Raw genomic sequence first — 22,086 nt, forward strand, 5'->3', positions numbered from 1 at the left:
TTAATAACATCTTGGGCCTCCACCTTACTCTACTTTTCGACTCCTATTTCCAGAGTGAAAGAGAACGGTCATGTTTTAAAATATGATCTGTATGAAGCAACTACGAATATGAAAGGAACCTAGACATTTATATACCCATGTGCAGTTTATGACTTTCATTGATCTAGTTTAATTTGTGAAAACGCTCATGCTTCCAAATTAGCTGCACATTTTGTTTTAGAAATGCAGCTTTCAGAAAGACTGAAAGGAAAAAATAGAATGCTAAAGGAACATTCTAAAGCTCTATGGCCTGTTCACAAAGAGGTTTTTGTGGTTAGATGTTGCCAATGAATTCATTTCTAGGAGGATGTATACCAATTCATGGGAAAACGCTCTGAGAATGTAGCGCTAGATTATACACAAAAGTTATATGTTAAATAATCTAGATCTTAAACAATTTTAAAAAAGAATATGAAAATATGAATCTAAAATATTGCATCATTCAGTATTCAAAACAACTTCATCTCAGTTTCAGAAACTTTACAATATTTTCAAAGAGAAAAAATACTCTTATATTCTAGATAGCTTACTCTCACATTCTAAGTTTGGATCTACCTGGAATAGTCATCTGAATATTTCAAAGTTTAATAAACGCAGACAATTTTGCACACACCACCAGAACAAAATGTAATTGTTCTTTGGTGCAAATTTCACGTTTTGATCGGTGCAAATATTGGCTTGGAACTGTCAGTCACCACCTCAGTCACAGGTACAATGCATGGAATGCAGCCTTTGTTGTACAATCATCAAGAACATTCACGATGGAATCTTAAGGTTAGTGAATCGAAAGCACAATGTTCACCTGTTGCAGCAACGTGAATTATATTCAGGAATTTACTCAATGCACCCATGAAGCCATGGACTGCACTGGAGGAAAAATAGTGCAAATCCTTTTTGCTACAATCTTTTAGCTTTCCTAATACAAAACAAATGAAGTACATTTTAATCATGTGCAATCAACAAAAATTGTGGAGCATAATACAAATGAAGATTTGTGATTTTAAATGGTATTGTTGCTTATGTAATAAGAAACGCAGCCAATAAATGCTGCGACAAACCTAAGTCCATATTCCATGTTTGAAGAGCTTTGCAAAATTGTTTTGCTCTGTTTTCTGTTACTCAAACAGGAATGTAATTCTGAATCAGTTAGTTAAAATGTTTGCCCTGGCGCAGATCCTTTTGTGATAGAGCTATTTAGTCTCTTATAACAGTTTCAATGCGATGAGCTAGGATCCCACCTTAAAAGCTGCACCTGAGATTCAGCATGTATGTTATGAAAAGTGAAGCCTGTCCCAGATACTCTGATATCCCTTATACAAAGTCACCTCTCTTGTACACCCTATCATTTTAGGTGATCTTTTCCCTAGAGATTAATAAAACCGGCTATATAAACATGTTAGAGCAGAATATGATAATATGATTGAGGCTAGAATTACAGCAAAGCAAGGTCTCATATTGTTCATACTGAAAATAATTGTACAATATTGATTTTCTCCGTTTTCAGCACTCGGGCACAATCTTGTGTGATATATCAGTGAAAAAGAAAACTGTAAGTAAACCAGGATTACTAGGTAAAAGGAAGGAAGTGGGATCCAAGCAAGCAAAGCAAGTGTCCTAAGCACTTATCCCAAGCACTTTAATGTTCCTAGCCGGGTGTAAGACCATTTTCCTACAGCTTTTTATGAAACTCGCAATTGGTGTCTTTTTTGCTTTGTCTAGCTTGTTAAAATTACTTTGACAAAAAATAAATATATGCACACTAATACAGGTTGGCTACTTTTTCTTCAATTTCAATGTCTATTGGGAATTTCATTCTACAACAAGTATGGTTCTAAAAATACATGCAAATAGTACATCACAAAAAGAGAGAAAAGAAATGTAGGAAAGTGCGAAAGGGTAAGACTACACATGCCTAAAAACAAATTCTGTAATAACTTCGGCTTATTGATAAGTAGTGTGGGACGAATCATCTATGGCCATATATTTGGATGATTCCTTCTCTTTCTTTCCGTACAAATTTCAAAAACGTGATAAAGCTCTCGTATATTTAATTCAATTCAATATAAGGTTTATTTGGTATGTACAACAACCATAAAAGCTGTTACAGAATTAAAATGCACTGTTAAAAAACAGTCATTTTAAATGGTTTTTCAGCAAATTACATAAAAATGTGTCGTTGACAGATACATACTAGCTTTTAGGGAGCAATACATTTCTGTATATTTATAGCTTTTAGAATAAATAAGGCAACATCACAACAGACGCCTGGATCATTAAGTTCAGCTAATATTTTCATTGCAACTTTATCTGTTCTCACATTTTGTTATAAAAATAGCGGTTTTAAATATTAATGCCTAAAATTTGAATGAAAACCTATATAACCTTTCAGTCGCACTATGCCAGAAAAAAATGGTAAATGTATTATAAGATGTTGCACTATCATAAGAAAATAGTGATAATTAAGGTGGACAATATTCTAAAAATAGGCAGAATGTATCTTATTATGCAGGCTAAATACAATATTCAAGGTTCTTAAAGCAGTCAGTTTAAGTCAATATAGGAAGAACCAAAGTAAAAATAAATGTCCCTCTAGAGTGGAGTATAACGCGCAATACCTCTGAGGTGCCTCTCCCTGAGACAGATATAGAAGGGGTGGCATGGGAGGGCGCTATCTGAACATAGGTGCGCCGTTGAGGCTTCGGGAAGACTCCCTTTTCTTTCCTCAGGAGAATGGGACCGAGTCCGACCCCAACACAACTCAGCAAATGTCAGGCGGCAGGCAAGCAGCAGCAATAACACAAAGGTACAGGCACCCTCAGTTACTCCAGAATAGCCAAGACCCAGGGTCTAGAGGTAAGAAGGCTGGCCCTGCCCAGCCTCTTCTGGTCTATGATGGGCTAAGACGGGCCCGTCTTCGCACAGTTTTTACCAGGCATAGCCCTGTCACGCCCATGCATGTCCCATGCTGCGGGATGCTTGCAAGCTTTCATGGTGCTCCGGCACCTCCTGAGATCGTCACGGCCCCTCCTTCTGAGCCGGCAGGCAAAGATGAGCTGGTGCGGCAAATGCGTTCTAGTAAAGACTGTATATTCATTGGTGTATTGAAGGTAATCATTGTTTTTCTTATTGTTGATATTCCCTTTTCATTAAATATGGGTGTGAACTAGGACATTCTCACAATGCTGTATAGAGGACAAAATAAACAAAAATGCACTGATGTTTCCACCACTTTTCATTTTCACATAACACAGCAGGGGTCCTTTGATCATCATTGCTAACACAGGGAGGAGCCCCATTCTAAATTGTGCGAGCTCATTCTACATTTTCCAATGTATCATCTTTTCTTGGAAATACAGTTGCTATAAAGTATTTCTCACACCCATTCAGAGGTTTCATTGCAAAACAAACCATAGTAATTGGGCAAAGCACCCCAAGTTAGAAAGCATTCATCATCTTCTCTCAGATCTGGTGCTAAGATGTCAGTCTATTCCTTAATGATGCAGAGAATGGCTAATTTGGGTAATTAAATGCTTTCTTATTTAACAAATTGACACCAATACGACCCCTTTAATGCCCATTAAGGGCAGTAGGCTTGTTAGTATGGTTATGTGGTAAACCATATCACATTTTACTGATACAGGTGCACCATTGGAGATGTTCAATCATTACTGAGAATCAGGTGACCATTATATGATTAGTTTCCCTGATTCAGCCCAGTCTAAAGATAAACCTCAGAAATGGTAGCTTAACAGAAGATGGGAAGTGTGCTTACTCTAAGAGTAATTCATGAGAAAAGTTTGGCAAATGAAACAACTCTGGAGAAAGAGGGAATCCGGCACACAGTTTATTTTACGCCAAGAAATACAAATGATATATTGAAACAGAAGTAATCAAATAATATGTATACAACGTGCTATAGTTTAACATTATGTGCATTTATGAATTGATATACCAAAGAAAGGTTAGCGTATTAGAAAAGTATGTTTAGAAATGTAACACATATTTTAACCAAAATAGTGTATAGGGGGTTGTCCCACATTAAGGAAACAAACAGAGGTGACATAATATATCCATCAGTGCTAATCTTCCATTTTACATTTCACAATTTCACAAAGGACACCTATTAAAATATGACAATTGACGTTTCACCAGGCAGCATTCTGCTGTCCAATGCCTACCCGGAGAAATATATGGAATTTAGCACACAGAGACCGAGTCACATAGTCATCTTACAACAAATGCAAAAGAGAGCAAGACATATGCCACAGGCAGGGCATACGTTTCACTCATGAGCTAAGAAGATCATCAAACATGCTTGATTGAGTAGTCAACAAAAGATGTTCACTTCAGAACATACTCAAATATATTCCAATGGAAAAACGTAGGATCTGTCTAATTGTTAAATTGATGTATTTTTACAGAACTAAAATGTATGTTGGGAAGAGGCCATATGATATATTTGTGACAAATACAAGACATTCAACAGTGCCCTGAGGTAGGTCTAATTTCAAACAACTTTACTAACATTTCTATTTTTGCTAATTTAATTCACTATTAAATATTAGTGCTTTTTATTGAGGATGCCTTTTTTCTGTCTGTTTAGGGGAAATCAGATTTTATTTGCAACTCAATGTATTAACTGGATTTACATTTGCAGCTTGAATGCTAAATATGATGACCTTTACCCATGAATGCCATGTTAATTAGCATCCTGCTTTTGAGAATATATGTCTTTCAGCCATATATAGTGACATAGGTGATCATCAACTACAATTCGGAATGCCAATTGCCCCACTATAGCTGAAGTAGAGTTAAAGTGGCAACAAATTCACTTGGAAGACTGTTGAAAAGGTAAGCATATAATGGAAAGCTTGCCATAGGAAGCCTGCCATGGAGGACAGTTGACATTATCAATACAGCTTTCAGATACATGTTTGAAGCGAACTATTTTAGAATCTGACTAATAGACCATGACTTATTTATTACATTACATAGTTTTAAGCAGTGGACAACATTTGAGTACAATGTACATTATCTGAAATGTATAAAACCAGGCTTCCCAAGATTTTCTCACATTTGAGTTACATAATGATTGAATCACCTCGACTAGATAAATGATGGAGGTGGCTGTTAGAAATTGAGGTTTCTGGTTGCAGAGTATACTCCCTGTCCAAGCTGAAGCCAAAATCCTAGTCAGGTTAAGTCAGATACACACTCTAATTTAACCTGTGCTTACCCTCTCATAGGTTGGCACAGAGGAGTCAAGCTTAAGAGGCAATGTGTAAAATATTTGTACAACACTTATAGTAACACAGTGAAAACACTACAAAAAGTCTCCTCACCAGATTAGAACAATTGAGAATATTTATTTTAGTAAAATAAGACCAAAATAACAAACATTAAGTAAGTAGAAGTCGAGATTTGAATTTTTAGAAGATTAAATGCAAAAGCAGTACGTATAACTCACTAGCAGCCTAAAGGTTACTTGAGGTCACGAGGGAGAGGTACAAATTCAAAGTTCAGGCTGACCGCAATGGAGGGCAGGCCAGCTACAAAACCCATGCAGGGGCCTCTGAAAAAGAACCACATATGGAGCAAAGCACCGATGTTAAGCACATGATGTGTTGGAATTTTTCCTGCAGCCCGGTCACTGAGTCAGAGACAAGCTTCGCAGACGGTAATGAAGATTCTGTTCTGCGTCATAATCGAGCCTTCCAGACAGTGTCAAAGAATCGGCGTTGTGTCGTCTTCGAGCTTGCAGTCGGGACCCACATCATTGTCGATTTGCCACTTCGTTGGCATCGGGGAACAATGCTTCAATTTTTCTCACCTAGTTGGGTCAAGGCACCAGTTTTCGCAGAATAACAGCTGAGAAAACAACTTCTGAGGCTCAGGACTGGATGGGGCATCTCGGGCAAGGGTAGGACTTACAGATGACAGAGTCCAGCAGCACCAGCACCGTTCCAAGAAGTATTTTGTGCCCCTGAGACTTCAGAAAACAGGATGCAAGCTAGCAAGTCCTTGGAGAATCCTGGATTCAAGGATGTAGAGAGCAGGTCTCGGACCTCTCACTCCCAGGAAGAGGCAGCAGGACAACACAACAGAGCAGGTAGGAAAGTGGCAGTCCCTCCTATAGCACAGCAATCAGCATTCAACACAACAATTCAGGTAGCAAAGGGGCAGTCCCTCCTACAGCACAGCAGCTCTTCTTCCAGGCAGAATGTCCTTGGATCCAGGAAAGTTCTGATTTGTTGGTGTCAGGAGTCTAATACTTATACCCAAATGTGCCTTTGACATGAGGGAGACAAAAAAGAATCCTTTGAAGATCACAAGGTCACTGCCTTTCCTGCCCTGGCTCCAGGCACACTACAGGGGGGTGAGACTGGCCTGCCCTCCCATAGGAATGCATGGGGGATATGTGTGTCCCTGGTAGTTCCTGGTATGAGAGGTGTGCAGGAGCGAGTGTAGTATGTGCGAACGCGTGAGAATAATTGCTGTGCAATGGTGTGCGCAGATTTATTGTGACTAGTGGAGAAGTGCCACTTTTAGAAGTTGGCATTTCTATGTGCAGGGTGTCTGCCTGCCTGATGTGAATTTCATGGCTGGCTGGTGTGGTTGGCTCCAGGAGCCAGGATGGGTCTGCCCGGTACTGAATAGGGAGATCTGCATGTAGATGGGAGGGAGGAGTTGCACCTGGGACCTGGATAGGGCTGTGCCTTCCCTCCACAATGCTGGCTCCACCTCCTGATGTCCCTGGTCTGTCCTGTGAATAGAGAGGGGAGCTGAGCAAAACAAGTACTCCTGAACCAGTTGTATCTGGTTCTCCCCTTGCCCTACAGTTGAGAACAAAGGATTTAGGTGTATAAAAGAAGGGACTGTGACCCCATAAAGAATGTTCAGTTCCTGGAGTGTGCTGATCCTGCTGGGGGCGTGCTGCCGGGGCACAGTGGGGGCTGTCATGAGGGCCTGACTCCCTGGCCCTGCTTTGCCTCTTGATGCCTCCAGGACTTTTTTTCTGTGGACCTTGTGCTTTTGCTTCGGACCTTGGCAGGACCTTTTCTGCATCTAGTGCCTTGTGAGGGCTGTACTCAATTTACCAAGATGAAGGAGTTGGCTCACCTGCAGCTGAAGCTTTGAGGGAACCCCTGCTGGTGGGATTCCCCCCTGCGCTCCTTATTTAAAGCAGGAGCCTACCCCGCATGAGTGCTGAACAGCGCTGTGCTGCGTGCCGTTTCCTGGAGGGAACCCCAGCGTGCGAGGTTCACCCGAGTTGGGAGAATCGCGGGTGCCCACCCAGCATTGGTGATTTTATTTTTGAAGAGCGGGTGACCACCCCGCTGTCATGTCACTTTAATCATGGGTCCCTACCCCGCTTTATATTTTACAATCCGAGGGAGCCCACCCCTCATTGCCGCCGCAAGAAAAGGGAGCCGCCGTCAGCTGCCGCAGCGCAACCCGGAAGTCAGGCGTGTCTGGGTAGAGCGGCAACCGGAAAGAGGAAGTGATGGCGGAGCCTTGCGGGCTCCATAGAGAGGTCCCGGGTGAAGGTAGAGAGGTGTTGCGGCAATTCTGCGGGGCTCCCATGTGGGAGGGAGAGCCTCACCTATGTCCACAGAAGTCCCGGGTCCCAGGAGGGGGCCTGGGTGAACAGAAGTGCCGCCGCAGGTGAATTGCTGCCGATCCTGGTGAGGAGAGCAGCAAGAGGAGTCCTGTGAATCCCCGGTTGGAGGAGAGGAGTCCTGCGAATACCCGGTGAGTGGGGGCTCTTTGGGGTCAGTGCCAGTGTGAGGCACACAGTCAGAGTGGCCCCGTCTAGCAGTGGGCCGCTCCAACAGGTGCCATGGTTAGTTCCCGAGGGCCAGGTTTGCCCACCCATTTACCCTCGCAGCAGTCGAAAGTGGCCCCAGATGGCAGCGGGCTGCTCCAACGAAAGGGACATGTTTTGTTTAAGGCCCCAGTGGGGGTCCCAATGGCCAGTGGTGCCCATGCTGCCATGTGTGGGGGCATAATTATCTTCTGAGCCCGTGTGGCTCCAACGATAGGCACAATTATTTAGCGGGCCCAGAGGGGCCCATGCTTTGCCACGGGTGGAGGCACCTTGAGTCTAGGGGCACAGTGGTGCCCGCGTCTTTGGCTGATCCCAGCTGCCCTGTGAGAGCGCAGAAAGCTGCAACGTTTTGTGCAGTTAATTAAGAGAGTCCCTGAGAGGGACAGAAGCATCACAATGGTGCCAGGCCTCATGTGGAGATCCCCAGCTGCCCAACAAGCAGTGGGCAGCTGCACCGTTTAGGTCTCTCTTGACTTTGGGGGTATGTCTGAGTTAGGAGTGAGTTGCACTTCTTTGCCCGTGACACAGCTGTGCAGCATTTAGTGCCAGCTGCACGGTTTAGGTTTGCGCAGGGGCGCAATTGACTTTCGCTGCATTGGCAGCACGCCCTGACATTCTGGATACAGGGCATTTGAGCCCCCTTTTTGGAGTTGGCCTGGGGGACTGGGAGATTTATAGGGCGCCAGGCCATAATGTGATTTATGTGCTAATGTGATGTGGTGCAAGGAAATGTGATGCATTTAGTATGTTTTATGCACCCTGTGTTATACCTCTAAATGTGGCCTTTTAGGATTATGAGGTTGGTTTTGCATATCATGGTTTATGCTAGTGAGATTACATCTCTCTGTGTGACTTATGCCCCTAATGTGAGTTATGCTTAGGAGGTTAGGACTAATGTGTTTAGACTTGTGAGAGAATTGCATAATGTGTTTATGCTGGTGAGGTTGACACAAAATGTAAATCTGATGTGATACTGTGCATAATGTAGTTTATGTTACAGGCTGATGCTAAGTACAGTGATTACCAGTATTTACTGGTTGTACGTTTATGATCTGTTTTACTTTTACCAAGTTCGCTTTGTGACAATTCTGACAGTGGTCCATGTGGCCCTGTCATGTGTTTATAATCCCTTGTGAATATTGCCCATGCCAGTTGGCACAGTGTATGTTATGTGTTTACTATTCTAATGTGTTTTGAGAATACAAAGGCTATTTTTGATATAACCTTGTGTGGAGTTCCTTTTGTAGTGTGTCTGGGATGTTGTTGCTGTTGTGTGCATGCACAAATGCTTTACACATTGCCTCCGGGATACGCCTGACTGCTCGTGCCAAGCTACCAAGGGGGTGAGCAGGGGTTATATTTGGCTAGTAACTCCCCAGCCCTGACTAGAGTGGTGGTTTCTGCCTGGCTTTGGCGCAAGCCTTAGCCAACCAGAAATCCCATTTCTAACAATGACATATGACAAAATTAAAGCAGCATGTGACGGGACACCAACACTATTCTTCTGCAAAAAGTATTTATGTTTACCTGCTCATAAATACAAAGCATTATTTCTTGGCACACTGCTTACATCAAATGAAAATAATTCATGCCTGAAATTTCTGTTTTAAAAACAGTCTTCTCAATTAAACCCATTGGCTTGTAAACCTTAACAGACACTATGGATGCTGCTTCTATTTCTTTCACTAGCCTCAGTTCACGTCCACACATGCTGCAATTGTACCAGCTGCCTGCCACACAAATGTTACATCACTAAATCAATTTCTCTCTCAAGAAGTGGATGCACAGATTGTCAGTTATTTTGCAAGTAACCACAGCTGATGTAGGGCTTCAACTCTTCTATGCTAGGTGGCAGTTTCCCTGTTGCCACTGTAAAAGTATTTATTATTGCAGTTAAACAAGTCATGCAATGCAGTTTTATAGTTCCTGAGTCGCAGAGGAGCTGAGCAGAAAAACAGATATGAATGAACAGCACTTCACAGCAGACAGGGCCTTGTGGTGCCCTTTGCTTACAAATGGTGTGCACTACATTACAGTGTATGTGTGTGCATACTGTTATGTTATGTTATGTTATGTTACGTGAATTTGTACTGCGCACAGCTGCCCCAGCTAAGGGGCGTCCCGGCGCACGGCAAGGTACCACGCAACAACCACAAGAAACACAACAGCTAAAAAAAAGTCAAGTCAAGTTTAAAATAGAAAAGTTTTAATAGCCCTACGAAAGGACAAGAGATCCTCCGACAGCCGAATCCCCACAATACTCACACACATAAAACCTGCAATGCTCAATCCTGCTGGGATAACACAGGAAAAAAAACCTTTCTAAAAATGTTCATGCTTGATGAAAAGGTGTAATAGTGCTACTAATTAAGAGATTAATTGATAAAGGACGTGGAACACCACCTCCAAGAGAGAAGGCTAAAAATGGTTCAAATACCTCTACAGCTATTCAGGGTTCCATGCTCAGCAATATAAGGAAAATGCCACTGCTGTCACTGGCCTGGAAGAGGAAAGCCCATATTCAGCTTTTACGTGTGGCAGCAAAAAATAAGTTCATAAAATTAGTAATGTTGTGGCGTACTAAATAGAGGTTGTTGATTGTAGATCACGAACAACGTGATATTACGGGATCACAGGTATTCGGGATCAATTTCAGATGAAAAACGTCACCCCTACCGAGGAGCTAAGCATTCCAACACATTAAGAGCAGCAGTGCGACCCTTTCATAGCACACCTCACCAGAGTGCTGTAGTGCCTGCGGCGCTTGGCGTCACAAGGCTCCGGCAGCACATCCCAGCCACTTCTGTATTCAAATGCCTGAACCTAAATAAAACAAGCAATTAGGGGAGTAAGTAACTTATGCATAATGGGGGGCATGTGTAAGGACTGCCATGTTTTCGAGGTGGGGACAGATGCAGACACAGAAAACATGAGCAGGAAACAAAGAAAAACATTGTTCCCCAAAACAAATACATAAGCACCAAGGTGTAAAGATGCCAGTAATTGGGCAGTGCTCCATGTAAAAAGTAGGGAAAAAGACAAAGGATGAACCACTGGCAAATAAGCCTTTTTTAAAGAACAATCAAGGTAATAAGTAAGGCAATGGGTGGGCTGTAGGCCCACAAAGTGTATAGCTCTGCCTAGGGTCGACCTAAAAAGGAAGGTTTGGGCCTGGCAAGTTAGTTTACTTGCCAGGTCGAAATGGCAGTTTAAAACTACACAAAAGGCTCTGCAATGGCAGGCCTGAGCCACTTTTAAAGAGCTACTGAGTTGGTGGCACAATCAGTGCTGCAGGCCCACTAGTGGTATTTAATTTACAGGCCCTGCAAATATATAGTGCACCTTACTATGAACGTATTAGTAAATGAAATATGAAAATTGTGGCTGAGCCAATGTTACCATGTTTAGAGTACAGAGCATATGCACTTTAGCACTGGTTAGCAGTGATAAAGTGTCCAGAATCATAAAGCCAGCAAAAAACGAAGTCATCAAAACAAGTCAGAAGGCAAAAAGTCAGGGAAAACTTCACCAAGGATGCCAGGTCTAACAGTGGGGTTGAGTAAGACCTAATTAAAAAGATCTACTGAACAGCATCAGAATCTTCATTTGTTAAACACCACCTGTTTCTCTTTCAGGCCTATTGTGGGTCATATATATTCTTTATTTGAAATAAGTGATTAAAATCATGTAGGTGACTTTTCTCGTTATGTATGATACACATGCAATGTTCCAAATGTACCTGGTGTGCCGTCATGCACCTGTTTCAAGCCGCCCAACAATATAGACGACAGTCACAGAAATCAAACCAATTTTCATATATTTTTTATGTTTGTGTATTTAATCTATGGATTGCCTGTTGCACGTGGGTTAAGCAATATAACAGGCAATGTTTTACAGACTATGCTTGGTTACTGATGGATGTTTATACATTACAGTTACCCCCGCCTAACTGCGTATTGCCAGAAATGCATTGGGTGAATATTTGCATGGTTACCCAGGATGAAATGTGATTTAAAGTGCTGCTAAAAAAAAAAAAGTCTGGATGGGCATTTCTTGAGCATTAAAAGTTTGGAATTGCATTCCCTCTGTGTGAACTTTAAAAATAACGGAAGAACACTGGAATTAAAATTGATAAAAATAGATTACTTGGACGAAAATTGGTTTGATTTCTGCGACTATTGTCTACATGGTTCTGCGACTTGAAACTGGTGTGTGTCGATGCAGCAAGTACCTTTGGAATTTTACATCCTTGCTACTATGTCAGAGGAGGGGTCGACCCTGCATGCCAAAACTACGCCATTGAGCACTTAAACACATTTTTGGACCATGTATAACAGACTACCTCTTGTTCATTCTGATACAATATGTTTCTGTCCCTCCGTATGCCTGCACCCCGGAAGATTCATCTATAAGTAAAATACCATCTTGGATGCCACTTGGGAGCCCCAAATCGCATTACGCTCATCAGAGGGAGCCATTTGACACCGTCAAAATATTGCCTATTCATCTACAGAGCACTGTTTTGTTTAGCTATTATGTTATTATGAAAACGGTATGGTTAACTCTTTGTTTATCTTATACAAAATGATCTGGATACATCATTGTTCATGACTGACACTTTTTGATTGTATATGTGAGGTGTTTACATAATTTCTATAATTATTGAGCGTTTTTGTTTTAGAGCAGGTTTTTAAGTTTTTGTTTAAGTTCTTTGATGTTTAGTTTTGGATTCACATTCGCGGTCACATGGTGCGTTTAAATTTCAAGGCATGCTTAAACCTCACTGCACGTTTAAATGGTTGCAACTGTGGCGTAAAAATGGGCACATTTAACAATCTGTTTAATGTGGGCACAACTTTGTTGGTTTCATGGCTTTTAGATCAAGCGATCTCGCTGCTGGTGCCCGCGTTGGGTTATTGGAGATTCAAATCAAATATCTGCAGCACTGTGAGGTGGGTGTTAGGTTCACATTTGTTTTTGTACCATGGATTAGTGCACAGAGTTCAGTTTCGCACGAAGCTCACTTTATTTTGGTGTAACAGTTTTTCAAAGTTAAGCCTGTTTTAATTTAGTCTATTTTTAATAATAATTCTAGTTCGTACTCAGTATGACCATGTGTTGTAGTTGGTCATAATATTATCTGGAATACAATAGGAAGGATGGTTGGGTATTAATTGCGCGAAGTTGAGGTGAAGTCAGGTCACAATATCTGGTTGCCCTAAGGTTACAGTAATTGCCACGCACGATAATATGGTCTGGGGTGATGTTTGTGTGTTTACTCTATGGATTGCATGTTGCACATACTTTAATCATTATTACTGGCAATGTTTTACAGGCAAGTCATTGTTACTGATGGGCTATTTTACATTAGGGTTACCTCCAATGAAGGACTTGTTGCCTGAAATGCATTGGGTGAATATTTGCATGGTTACCCAGGATGAAATGTCATTTAATGTGCTATTGCAAAAAGCCTGGATAGGCATTTCTTGGGCATTTAAAGTTTGGAATCACGTTGCCTCTGAATGAACTTTAAAAATAATGGAAGAACACTGGAATAAAAATGGTTTACTTGAACATGAATTGGTTTGATTTCTGTGACTGCTGTCTATATGGATGTGCAGCTTGAAACTGGTGCATGACGAACAACCAGGTACCTTTGGAATTTGACATCTGTGCTACTGGGGTAGGACACTTGTTGATCTGGCACACCAAACCCTCTTTATTGAGCTCTTTCAAAAATCGTTTACGGTGTACAAGAGAAGGTGTGCAGTCTGCCTCTTGTTCTGACACATACAATGTTGTCATGTTATGTTAAAACCACGAAATCTAAATTTTCTGTATCATTCAATTGGCAAAAATGAAATTAGGTTTCGTCTTAAATGTTTATTCTCACCTTTTAATTTTCAATCAACTATATTCATTTTTAATGTTTATTTAATGGGATATAAAAATATTTATTCTTCTAAGATATTTTTAGTGCAGGAAAAAACTTGTACACAGGAAGATGTTTAATATCCTTCTTGTACATTATTAATGAATGTCTGCATTTTTAACCACTATCTGTTTGGAGTATGGCACCATAAAAAATGTAATGACGTTTTAAAATGTGTTCTCTATAAAATGAGAAAAAAAGGTCCCTACTGTTCCCATGATCACTGGTGTATCCAGATTCATATTGCCGTGCAACTCTATTTAACAAAATGCTTGAATGCAGTGAGTTTTCACAAGGTTGATTCTGTTGAGTGCCAGGAAACAGCTTCATATAAAATGAAATATAATTCACAAGATGGCAAAAATATAAGCAACAGAACATTTTAAGGCATGGTCTCAAATTAATAGAAATTAAATGCTCTTAGAAACATTAAAATATAAGAGGGTATCTCCAACCGGTGGCGACACTGTTAACTAATAGCTATGTGTTTCTAGTTTCTCGTTCATTGCAGTGTTTAGATATGTGTGCCTTTAGAAACATCTTGGAAGTAGACGTCCTCCAACAAGGCAAGGACATTCACTATAAAATTGAGCCTGTTGTTTCCAGAAAGAGAAGACTAAGAAAGAATGTGGAGGACAGTGTGTAGGAGCCTGCATGTTCCATCAGGGCCATGCTTTATATGAAAACACTTCCTTTCTCTCCAGCTGTAAGAACTGCAACCTTGATTTGAAAAGGCAAGGTACATTGCATAGAGGGAAAAGCATCACAGTGATGAACTTGCCATTGCTCATTTGACTATATATTATAATACTGAACAACAGATCCTTGAAAGAGAAAATCTAACAACAAAGGAACATGTGCTGGTAAAATGAATTGTAGCAGATGTCTTTTAGGAAGCTCTAAAGATCTTTTCAACCCTTATGCAAGTCCAGACCCATTCCTAAGGAGAGTAAAGTCCATAATTTGTACTGTGGTGTGAAAATCAGAACAAGAATTCAGCTTAAAAAATGTATAATTGCAATGTTTCGGATATATAAAAGGATTCTTTCCGCTTGTGCCTACAAGACGGCACTACATAATACACCCAATTGTTATAGAAACAGTATTGTTAGCAACAAGGTTTCTGTAAGTAATGTCTAACATCAGGTCGACAAAAGATCAACATTATATTGTTAAAAAATAACCTGTAATCAAAAATAAACGTTGATCTCACTCTATATTTTACGATCCGTACCAATTCAATTTTGATATACAACCAATGCATTTTTTTTAATTAATAACAAAATGAGCTACGATTAAAGATTGACTTATGAAACTTACATTGCTTCCATGTTATAGGGGAAGAGCTGATGAGCACCATAGAACCTGGAACTTACTGACAAACTTTGTTACTTTATTAACCACAGTGTTACTGTTAAGTGAATTTCAAACAGTAAAGATTATATCATGCTTTAATTTAAAAGGGGAAATAAAGACTTAGGACCCGATTACGAGACTCGTGGTCCATGGAATGCCTGACTTGTGGTGGCCATCTTCCGACTGTCCTCTTACGATTTGAGCAGTTGGACTGCCACAGCCCCATTGCAGCTGCCAGGGAACTGCTGTTCCCTGAAGGTGTTATGGCAGTCAGTAGGCCACAATATGCTTGGTGGGACTGCCGTAATATACTTTTTTGAAAAAATGCTGGGGCACACGGACGGGACCAAATCTTTCTTAGTGCAGAGAGCCTTTAGGAGTTGGCAGTGCCTAGAGGGAGCCAGGCCAGACTCTAGGTGCCCCATGATATGGGCCAGCTATCTGCAATTCTGGGATCCCAGGGGACCATATGCAGGTCACAGCTTTTAGGTCCACCTCTTTATGGTAGCACATACCCTTGCATTCTGTAGGTCCCTCAGTGTGAGTGAGCGAGTGGGCAAGAACAGGAGGGATTTTGGAGGGGGTTTGCAGCTGACAGATAATCAGTAGGGTGTAGGGGTGCCCGAGGTAGGTATCCCGGCGGGTAGGTGGGCCTCCTGCACAGGCGTACTCCAGTGGGGTATGCAAGGGGGAGGGGTTCTCCCCAAAGGAGGGATCCACCCCAGGTCCACTTGACAGGAATCATAGGTTCTGGAGCAGAAGATAACAATGGGAACTGTTATGATCTCACACAAAAGTCAAATTTGTGGATGCTCAGAAAAAAGGCTAGATATGGTAAGGAAATCAGATGTATTAGCTTCTCTGTTAAGGCTAGTCATCAACATGTGTAAATAAAATAAATCTGTAAATATGAAGGGTTACTGCATATAATCAAGGGAAACGTTGGGTGTTTAACTATGAATGTAACTATTATTTTTTGTGTTTTATAATAAAATATAACCTGGGGCTCACGACCTCTCACCCAAAAGATGAGTGGAATTATTTGCGCCTATCCAAGGTGGGATGGGGGGTATGTTGTCGGAGGTTGGACAACTCAACTGGGGAGGCCTCAATGATACCGGGCCATATTGGTTACTGCTCATTAGTGCAGTGAAAAAGTTAGTTATGTTATGGTAACCCTCATACATGATACACACTTAGAGGAGTGTAGCTTTTTATTGTTCTTTTCAAATGAGAAATCAGTCAAAGAAACAATGGTCCTTTTTTTGACTGAAACTACTTTGCTACTGGCAAAGATTTCCAATACAGTAAAGACTAGTTCCTGACTACTGTAATTTATGAAGAAGCTTCTTCCTCCATCAAGTACAAAGGAACGTGACATTGTACTGGGCCCATAAAAAGTTCTAGGTTGGACCACTGTAACAGATTACATGCAGCCCTTTCTGACTCTTGTAATCACATATCCTACCAGACCTATAATACAGTGTTGAATTTGTTATAAGAAAAAGGGGCCACGTTATTTTAGCAGGTAAAACACTGAACTGGTTTCTAGTGCGAACGTATCTGCTTTAAGGTGACTAACGAAACATTTTAATAAATATATCAATCCAAAACTGAATATCTTTTGCGCACTATTTCTCAGCTAGTTCTTATAAAGCGTGGTGGCATGTGATTGCTCCCTGAAAAAAAGACTTTCTATTTTGGAGACACTGAGATAAACCCACAGCTCATCCATCCAAATGTTGTAATGTTTCCTCGCTGCAAGTGAGGACAATAACCAGACTAACCCCAGGCGGAGACCTCCGCCCACGGAGTGTGCAGAGATTTGCCTTCTCCGCGTTCCACGGAGAACGCGGAGAAGGCAAATCTCCGCAAACTCCGCAGCGGAGCAGAGTTGGCCAGCCCCCGCCTCCAACCCCACTATTACAAGTAGGTAAACATTAATTAAAAATACATTTAAAGCCACTTACCTCTGTACTGCGCTGTCTCCCGGCTGCAGTCCTCCTCTTCCTCGCCGTATCGTTAATCCTGGTGAAAACTGCGCATGCGCGTGGGCCCATCCATGCGCATTTCTTTTGAGAAATGTGCATGCACGGTCGCACGCGCATGCACAGTTTTTACCAGGATTACCGATATGGCGAGGAAGATGAGGACTGCAGCCCAGGGACGGCGCAGTACAGAGGTGAGTGGTTTTAAATATTTTTAATTAATGATTACTTACTTGTAATAGTGGGGGGTGGAGGCGGGTGGCGTAGAGGAGCTCCACGGACTTCCACGAAGTTTGTTTGAGACTCCATGAATCTCCGCATAGCCCCACTATGCCCACTACGCTCAGGTTTAACCCAGACATGTCTGCTCAAGAAATTCTGCAGGAGAAATATACTTCTAGCGTTTTATAAGGTCTCCTTTACTTCCAATGTGTGTGCATTTATCTGAAGTTGCCTGGAGATCTTTCTTGTCTTTTATCTGTTGCATTGTGATAAAAAAAACTCATCTTGAAACAAGCTGTTTTTAGGACGGGTGTATAAACGAGGCTGGTGGTGTATGTTTCGCTGAATATCATGAGGTTTGGATGCATTTAAAGATTGAAGATATTTACCTCACTTTAGGAAAATAATACGAATCCTAATGAAAATAGAACATAGCAGGTTGCTAACCTTAAATATAAATGGTCATAAACAGTTTTGCTTCTATTGCCTCTTCAAGGTTTCCTTCCGATCACATGACCTACAGGCGTGTGTTGCATACTAGAATTAATTGAAGCCTAGTACTATAAAAAAAAGCAGAGGGCCTCAGCCATGAGACGTGTATGACCTTGAGGAAGAGACAAGAAGAGACGAGCGTCAGGGCTGAATAAGGACACAGAAGAGTGCCATTTACTGTTCATAGTAAGATATTATAGCACTGTAGCTCATTTGTATATTCTTACATATTGTCATTAGTGAAGGCTGCACATTTCATAGTAACCTGAGTATTCAATGATGCGATTAACTGTACAAAAGAGGGGACAGGGTAAGTAAATAGCAAATGGAATTGCAAGCTCTGAAAAGTGTTGAGCATGAGGTAAATTCGTGTCTTACCTTGTGGAAGAGGCTGAACAGGGAGCGAGGACTGGCTAGATGGGATGGATATTAATCCCTGCCGCTGCAGGTTCAGCAGATGTTGTTGTTGCTGGAGTTGTTGCATCTGGAGAAGCTGCTGTTGGAAGACAAGCTGCTGGGCTGCCAACTGCTGCTGCTAAGAAAATAAATCAAGAGCAGAAGTAAGTCTACATTGACAAGTGGAAATGGAAAATGTGAACTGTCTGCCTTTCATCATAGTTCTTAAATAAAAAGGTGCTCATAAACCGTAAATGTGCGTTGCTATTAAGGACAGGGCATCCCCATTATGAGAGCCCCGTTTCACTGGATGCGCTTTTTTTGATACATCTTGGAAGGAAACCATTTGCTTTAACTTCAGGATTCAAAAGGAATATTCATCAAAAAATATGTTTTTTTAAAGAAGGATTCATTAAATATGAAGTCAGATACACAAAACATGTAAGTTTATATAAGAGTGGTGCGCACGTTCAAAGAAAAAGTATATTTCTGTGTGCTCCATTTTTGTATTTATTGCTGAAAAGCATTTCTACTGATAATATTTCATATATCACTATTACAGTACAATAGGTAATTGGCTGGTTATGTACATAGGTGGTGAAGGGGATCTTTTGTAAATGGCGAACAACACATTGACAGTCCCTTTCATGTATTGATGCATTTTATGTACATTGTATACCATCTAGCCCACATTTATGTAGAAGTCATGCAACACAGCACAGCATGTACAGAAAAGGCAGAACAGTGCCATATTCATTAATATGAGGTGCTGTTGAGCTCTCTGCCTGCGCTGGGGTACTTTTGGCTGCCATTCTCTAATGAAGACAACCTTGCACCATAGTGCAAGGGAACCTGTGTTGTGGTGATGTGTATGTTTTATGCTGGAACAGTTTCCTTCCAATACAAAAATGATGCATTAAGGCATTTCCCACTTTGTATATGTACACCACAAACGCACAGTGGGAAAAATGAGGAAAAATTAAAACATTTAATTTTGTTACACAGCCTCGAGGAGGTCCAGGATTTTGGCAAAAACCTCTATTAACAATTCTTTTTTAATTGGGATTTGCATCAAAACCTAAGAGTAGTTGCAATGGCACCCCATGCACTAACCAGAGAACACCCACTTGACACAAAGTAATGCAAGACTGTGCACTGCACAGCTTTGCATTATTTGAGGTTATAATCCAAAGCAATTTGGGATTTATGTTGGGTTGTAAATCCCACCATCAATCTTTGCATTGGGTAACTCAAACCCAATGCAAAGTGTTTGTAAACCTGCACCTCAATGTCGTATGGTTGCACTGCTTGTAGGTCAGATAACTAGGCCACACTAGGATGCAAAACTCTAGGTACTACATTAAAGAATGGCATTAAATTATGATGTTTCTAGAGCGTGATCAATTTATGCCTAATCGAGTGTGAACTCAGACATAGAATGTGAGCATTCAAAGTTCTTTTGAATGTACAGAGACTGTGGACAGATTTTACACTCTCTGTTAAAGAGTTTCAGTTAAGTAGTGTTAGGAGGCTAATGTTTGTAGGTTTACATCTTTTTGACATAGAGCCAAGCAACTTGGTTCCGGTGGTTGGAGACTGTCTTGCTTCCATCTCCAATATTGTGTGGATATTAGGATTCTGTGCGCTGTTACACATATATTTAATTGATACAGTGTGTGTGTTATGGACTCTAAATGGTATTCATAAAATAAGCAATGGTTAATGGTAAAATAAATTCACCAAAGACATGGACGTTCTGCGCTGTAAGTAGGATGGAGTATATATTTATGCTACCGACAGATATGACTGGGCTGCAATTTAAAAGAACTGCAGTAACACATGGCAAGAAAAAGTGCCTGCAATATAGGATAAACTATTTTTATATATTAATAAGTCACCTCTAAATTCTGCCTTGAAAACCCAAAAGGAATCGTGCCTAATATACAAAGAAAATCCTACTACATATTTGAAATAGGTGCACACATAGAAACTGAAGCATAAAAGCATTTTTACACAACTTATGCAAAGCTAGATTTTCCATAGACCTACAGGTAATTCAAATACGTATTTCAAATCTCCACTTGGAAAAATGCTAGAAAAAGAATTAAAAATTAATTTTCAAGGTGAAATCAGATTTTCGATACCTTTACGGCAAAAACAACTTTATAACAATGTACTGTGAGCTGCGAGCCGAAACTGGCTTAAACTTAGTTCTGCCACTCATCACACTCCAAGGGAAAATACGAATTCCTGACTGGAGTTGATGACTCTGCCTATGAGGAGCTGCTCCCATTCTTTCATAAAGCCTTTCTAGACCCTTTGGCTTTAAGCCCAGCAAGAAGGAGAACAAGTAGTGACTCTGACAGAGGGAAGGAGAGCTCATCAAAATAGGAAAGTGGCTAGGGACTGCCTGGAGTTTTCCCAGTAAAAAAACATTTCAGCTATCTTAGATGTAGGTTTCTGGGAATTTTTACAGTAAAGTGAAGCAGAAGTGGTAGTGGTGGTGACATTGGCACTAAACCTTGAAAATAGTTTTTCACTATCAAACAGAACATCTAGGCGAGTCCCCAGTTGATCGATTCCTTGATCAGCGGATAGACACTCTTGATAATAAGTCAGAAGACTATTGTCCTGAGGAGACCCCGGGATTCTACAAGGGTCGAAACGTCAACACATGGTTTCACTAGGTTGTTTTGAGAAATAACTGCTTCACATGCTGTAATTGAATATACACGTGTCTTCCCTTGTAAATACAGAAGCAGTGAACTTTTACATTTTGCTTCTTATGTGTATATTTATATATATCATTGTCACACTTGAGCAATGAGTCACCTGCACTTACATTATTTACTATACTATTATCTGCATTTAAAACCTTTTTGCAAATAATACAATAATTATCACAGAAACCTGTGTCAGTATATATTTTTCTTTATCGTTGTCAGTACTCATGTTGATATGAAAGATTACCAAAGTGTGTAGGCAAAAACTAATTTATAACAATGTACTGTAAGCTGCGAGCAAAAACTGGCTTAAACTTAGTTCTGGCACTCATCACACTCCAAGGGACAATATGAATTCCTAACCGAAGTTGATGACTCTGCCTATGAGGAGCTGCTCCCATTCTTTCACAAAGCCTTCCTAGACCCTTTGACTCTAAGCCCAGCGAGAAGGAGAACAAGTAGTGACTCTGACAGAGGGAAGGAGAGCTCATCAAAATAGAAAAGTGGCTAGGGACTGCCTGGAGTTTTCCCAGTAAAAAGAAATATTAGCTATCTTAGATGTAGGTTTCTGGGAATTTTTACAGTAAAGTGAAGCAGAAGTTCTGCAAACAGATGGGTGCATAAGGTGAGAAGGTAGGTAGGATTAGTATGGAAAATTATCCACTCATTGGCTAGTGCATAGGATAAGCCAAGCACCTCTCAATCACTTATTCACAGCATTCCACGATCTCCCACGAAACGTCTCACATAAAATGGCCTTGCTGGAATAAAGACAACTCTTGGTTCTAGCTGGAAGAAGAGGACTCAAAGCATAAGTACTCCAGAAAGATTAATCTTACTGATGTTTACTCGTTTATGTGTTGCAGAACTACAAGTAAATCAAATGCAATTTCCAAATCTCACAAGTGATCAAAATATTTATTAGCTGTGACAAAGGTGTTGGTGTTTTGAGTGAATATGAGATGGCTGGTGAGTGGGATGCTGCACAGGAATGACAGACTAAGAGGGGCAACTAACAGAAAAAAAGAGATACGTGCTATCAGCATACAGACATGAGAACCGGAAGTATGCATTATATTGCCCAGGGAAGTGTAAGTATGTATTCTCACA

The 22,086-nt window shown here is 40.9% G+C and overlaps 1 protein-coding gene across 1 annotated transcript in view; it reads right to left on the bottom strand.

Moving 5' to 3' along the window:
- Positions 1-22,086, bottom strand: part of FOXP2 (forkhead box P2) — a 273,445-nt gene that overhangs the window by 130,763 nt on the left and 120,596 nt on the right. The window contains exon 6 of the mRNA XM_078674364.1: positions 18,236-18,392. Within this exon, the coding sequence (XP_078530490.1) occupies positions 18,236-18,392 (157 nt within the window). The remainder of the gene's footprint in view (positions 1-18,235; positions 18,393-22,086) is intronic.

This window comes from Lissotriton helveticus, chromosome 1_1 (assembly GCF_964261635.1).
Source record: "Lissotriton helveticus chromosome 1_1, aLisHel1.1, whole genome shotgun sequence".
Lineage (NCBI taxonomy): Eukaryota > Metazoa > Chordata > Amphibia > Caudata > Salamandridae > Lissotriton > Lissotriton helveticus.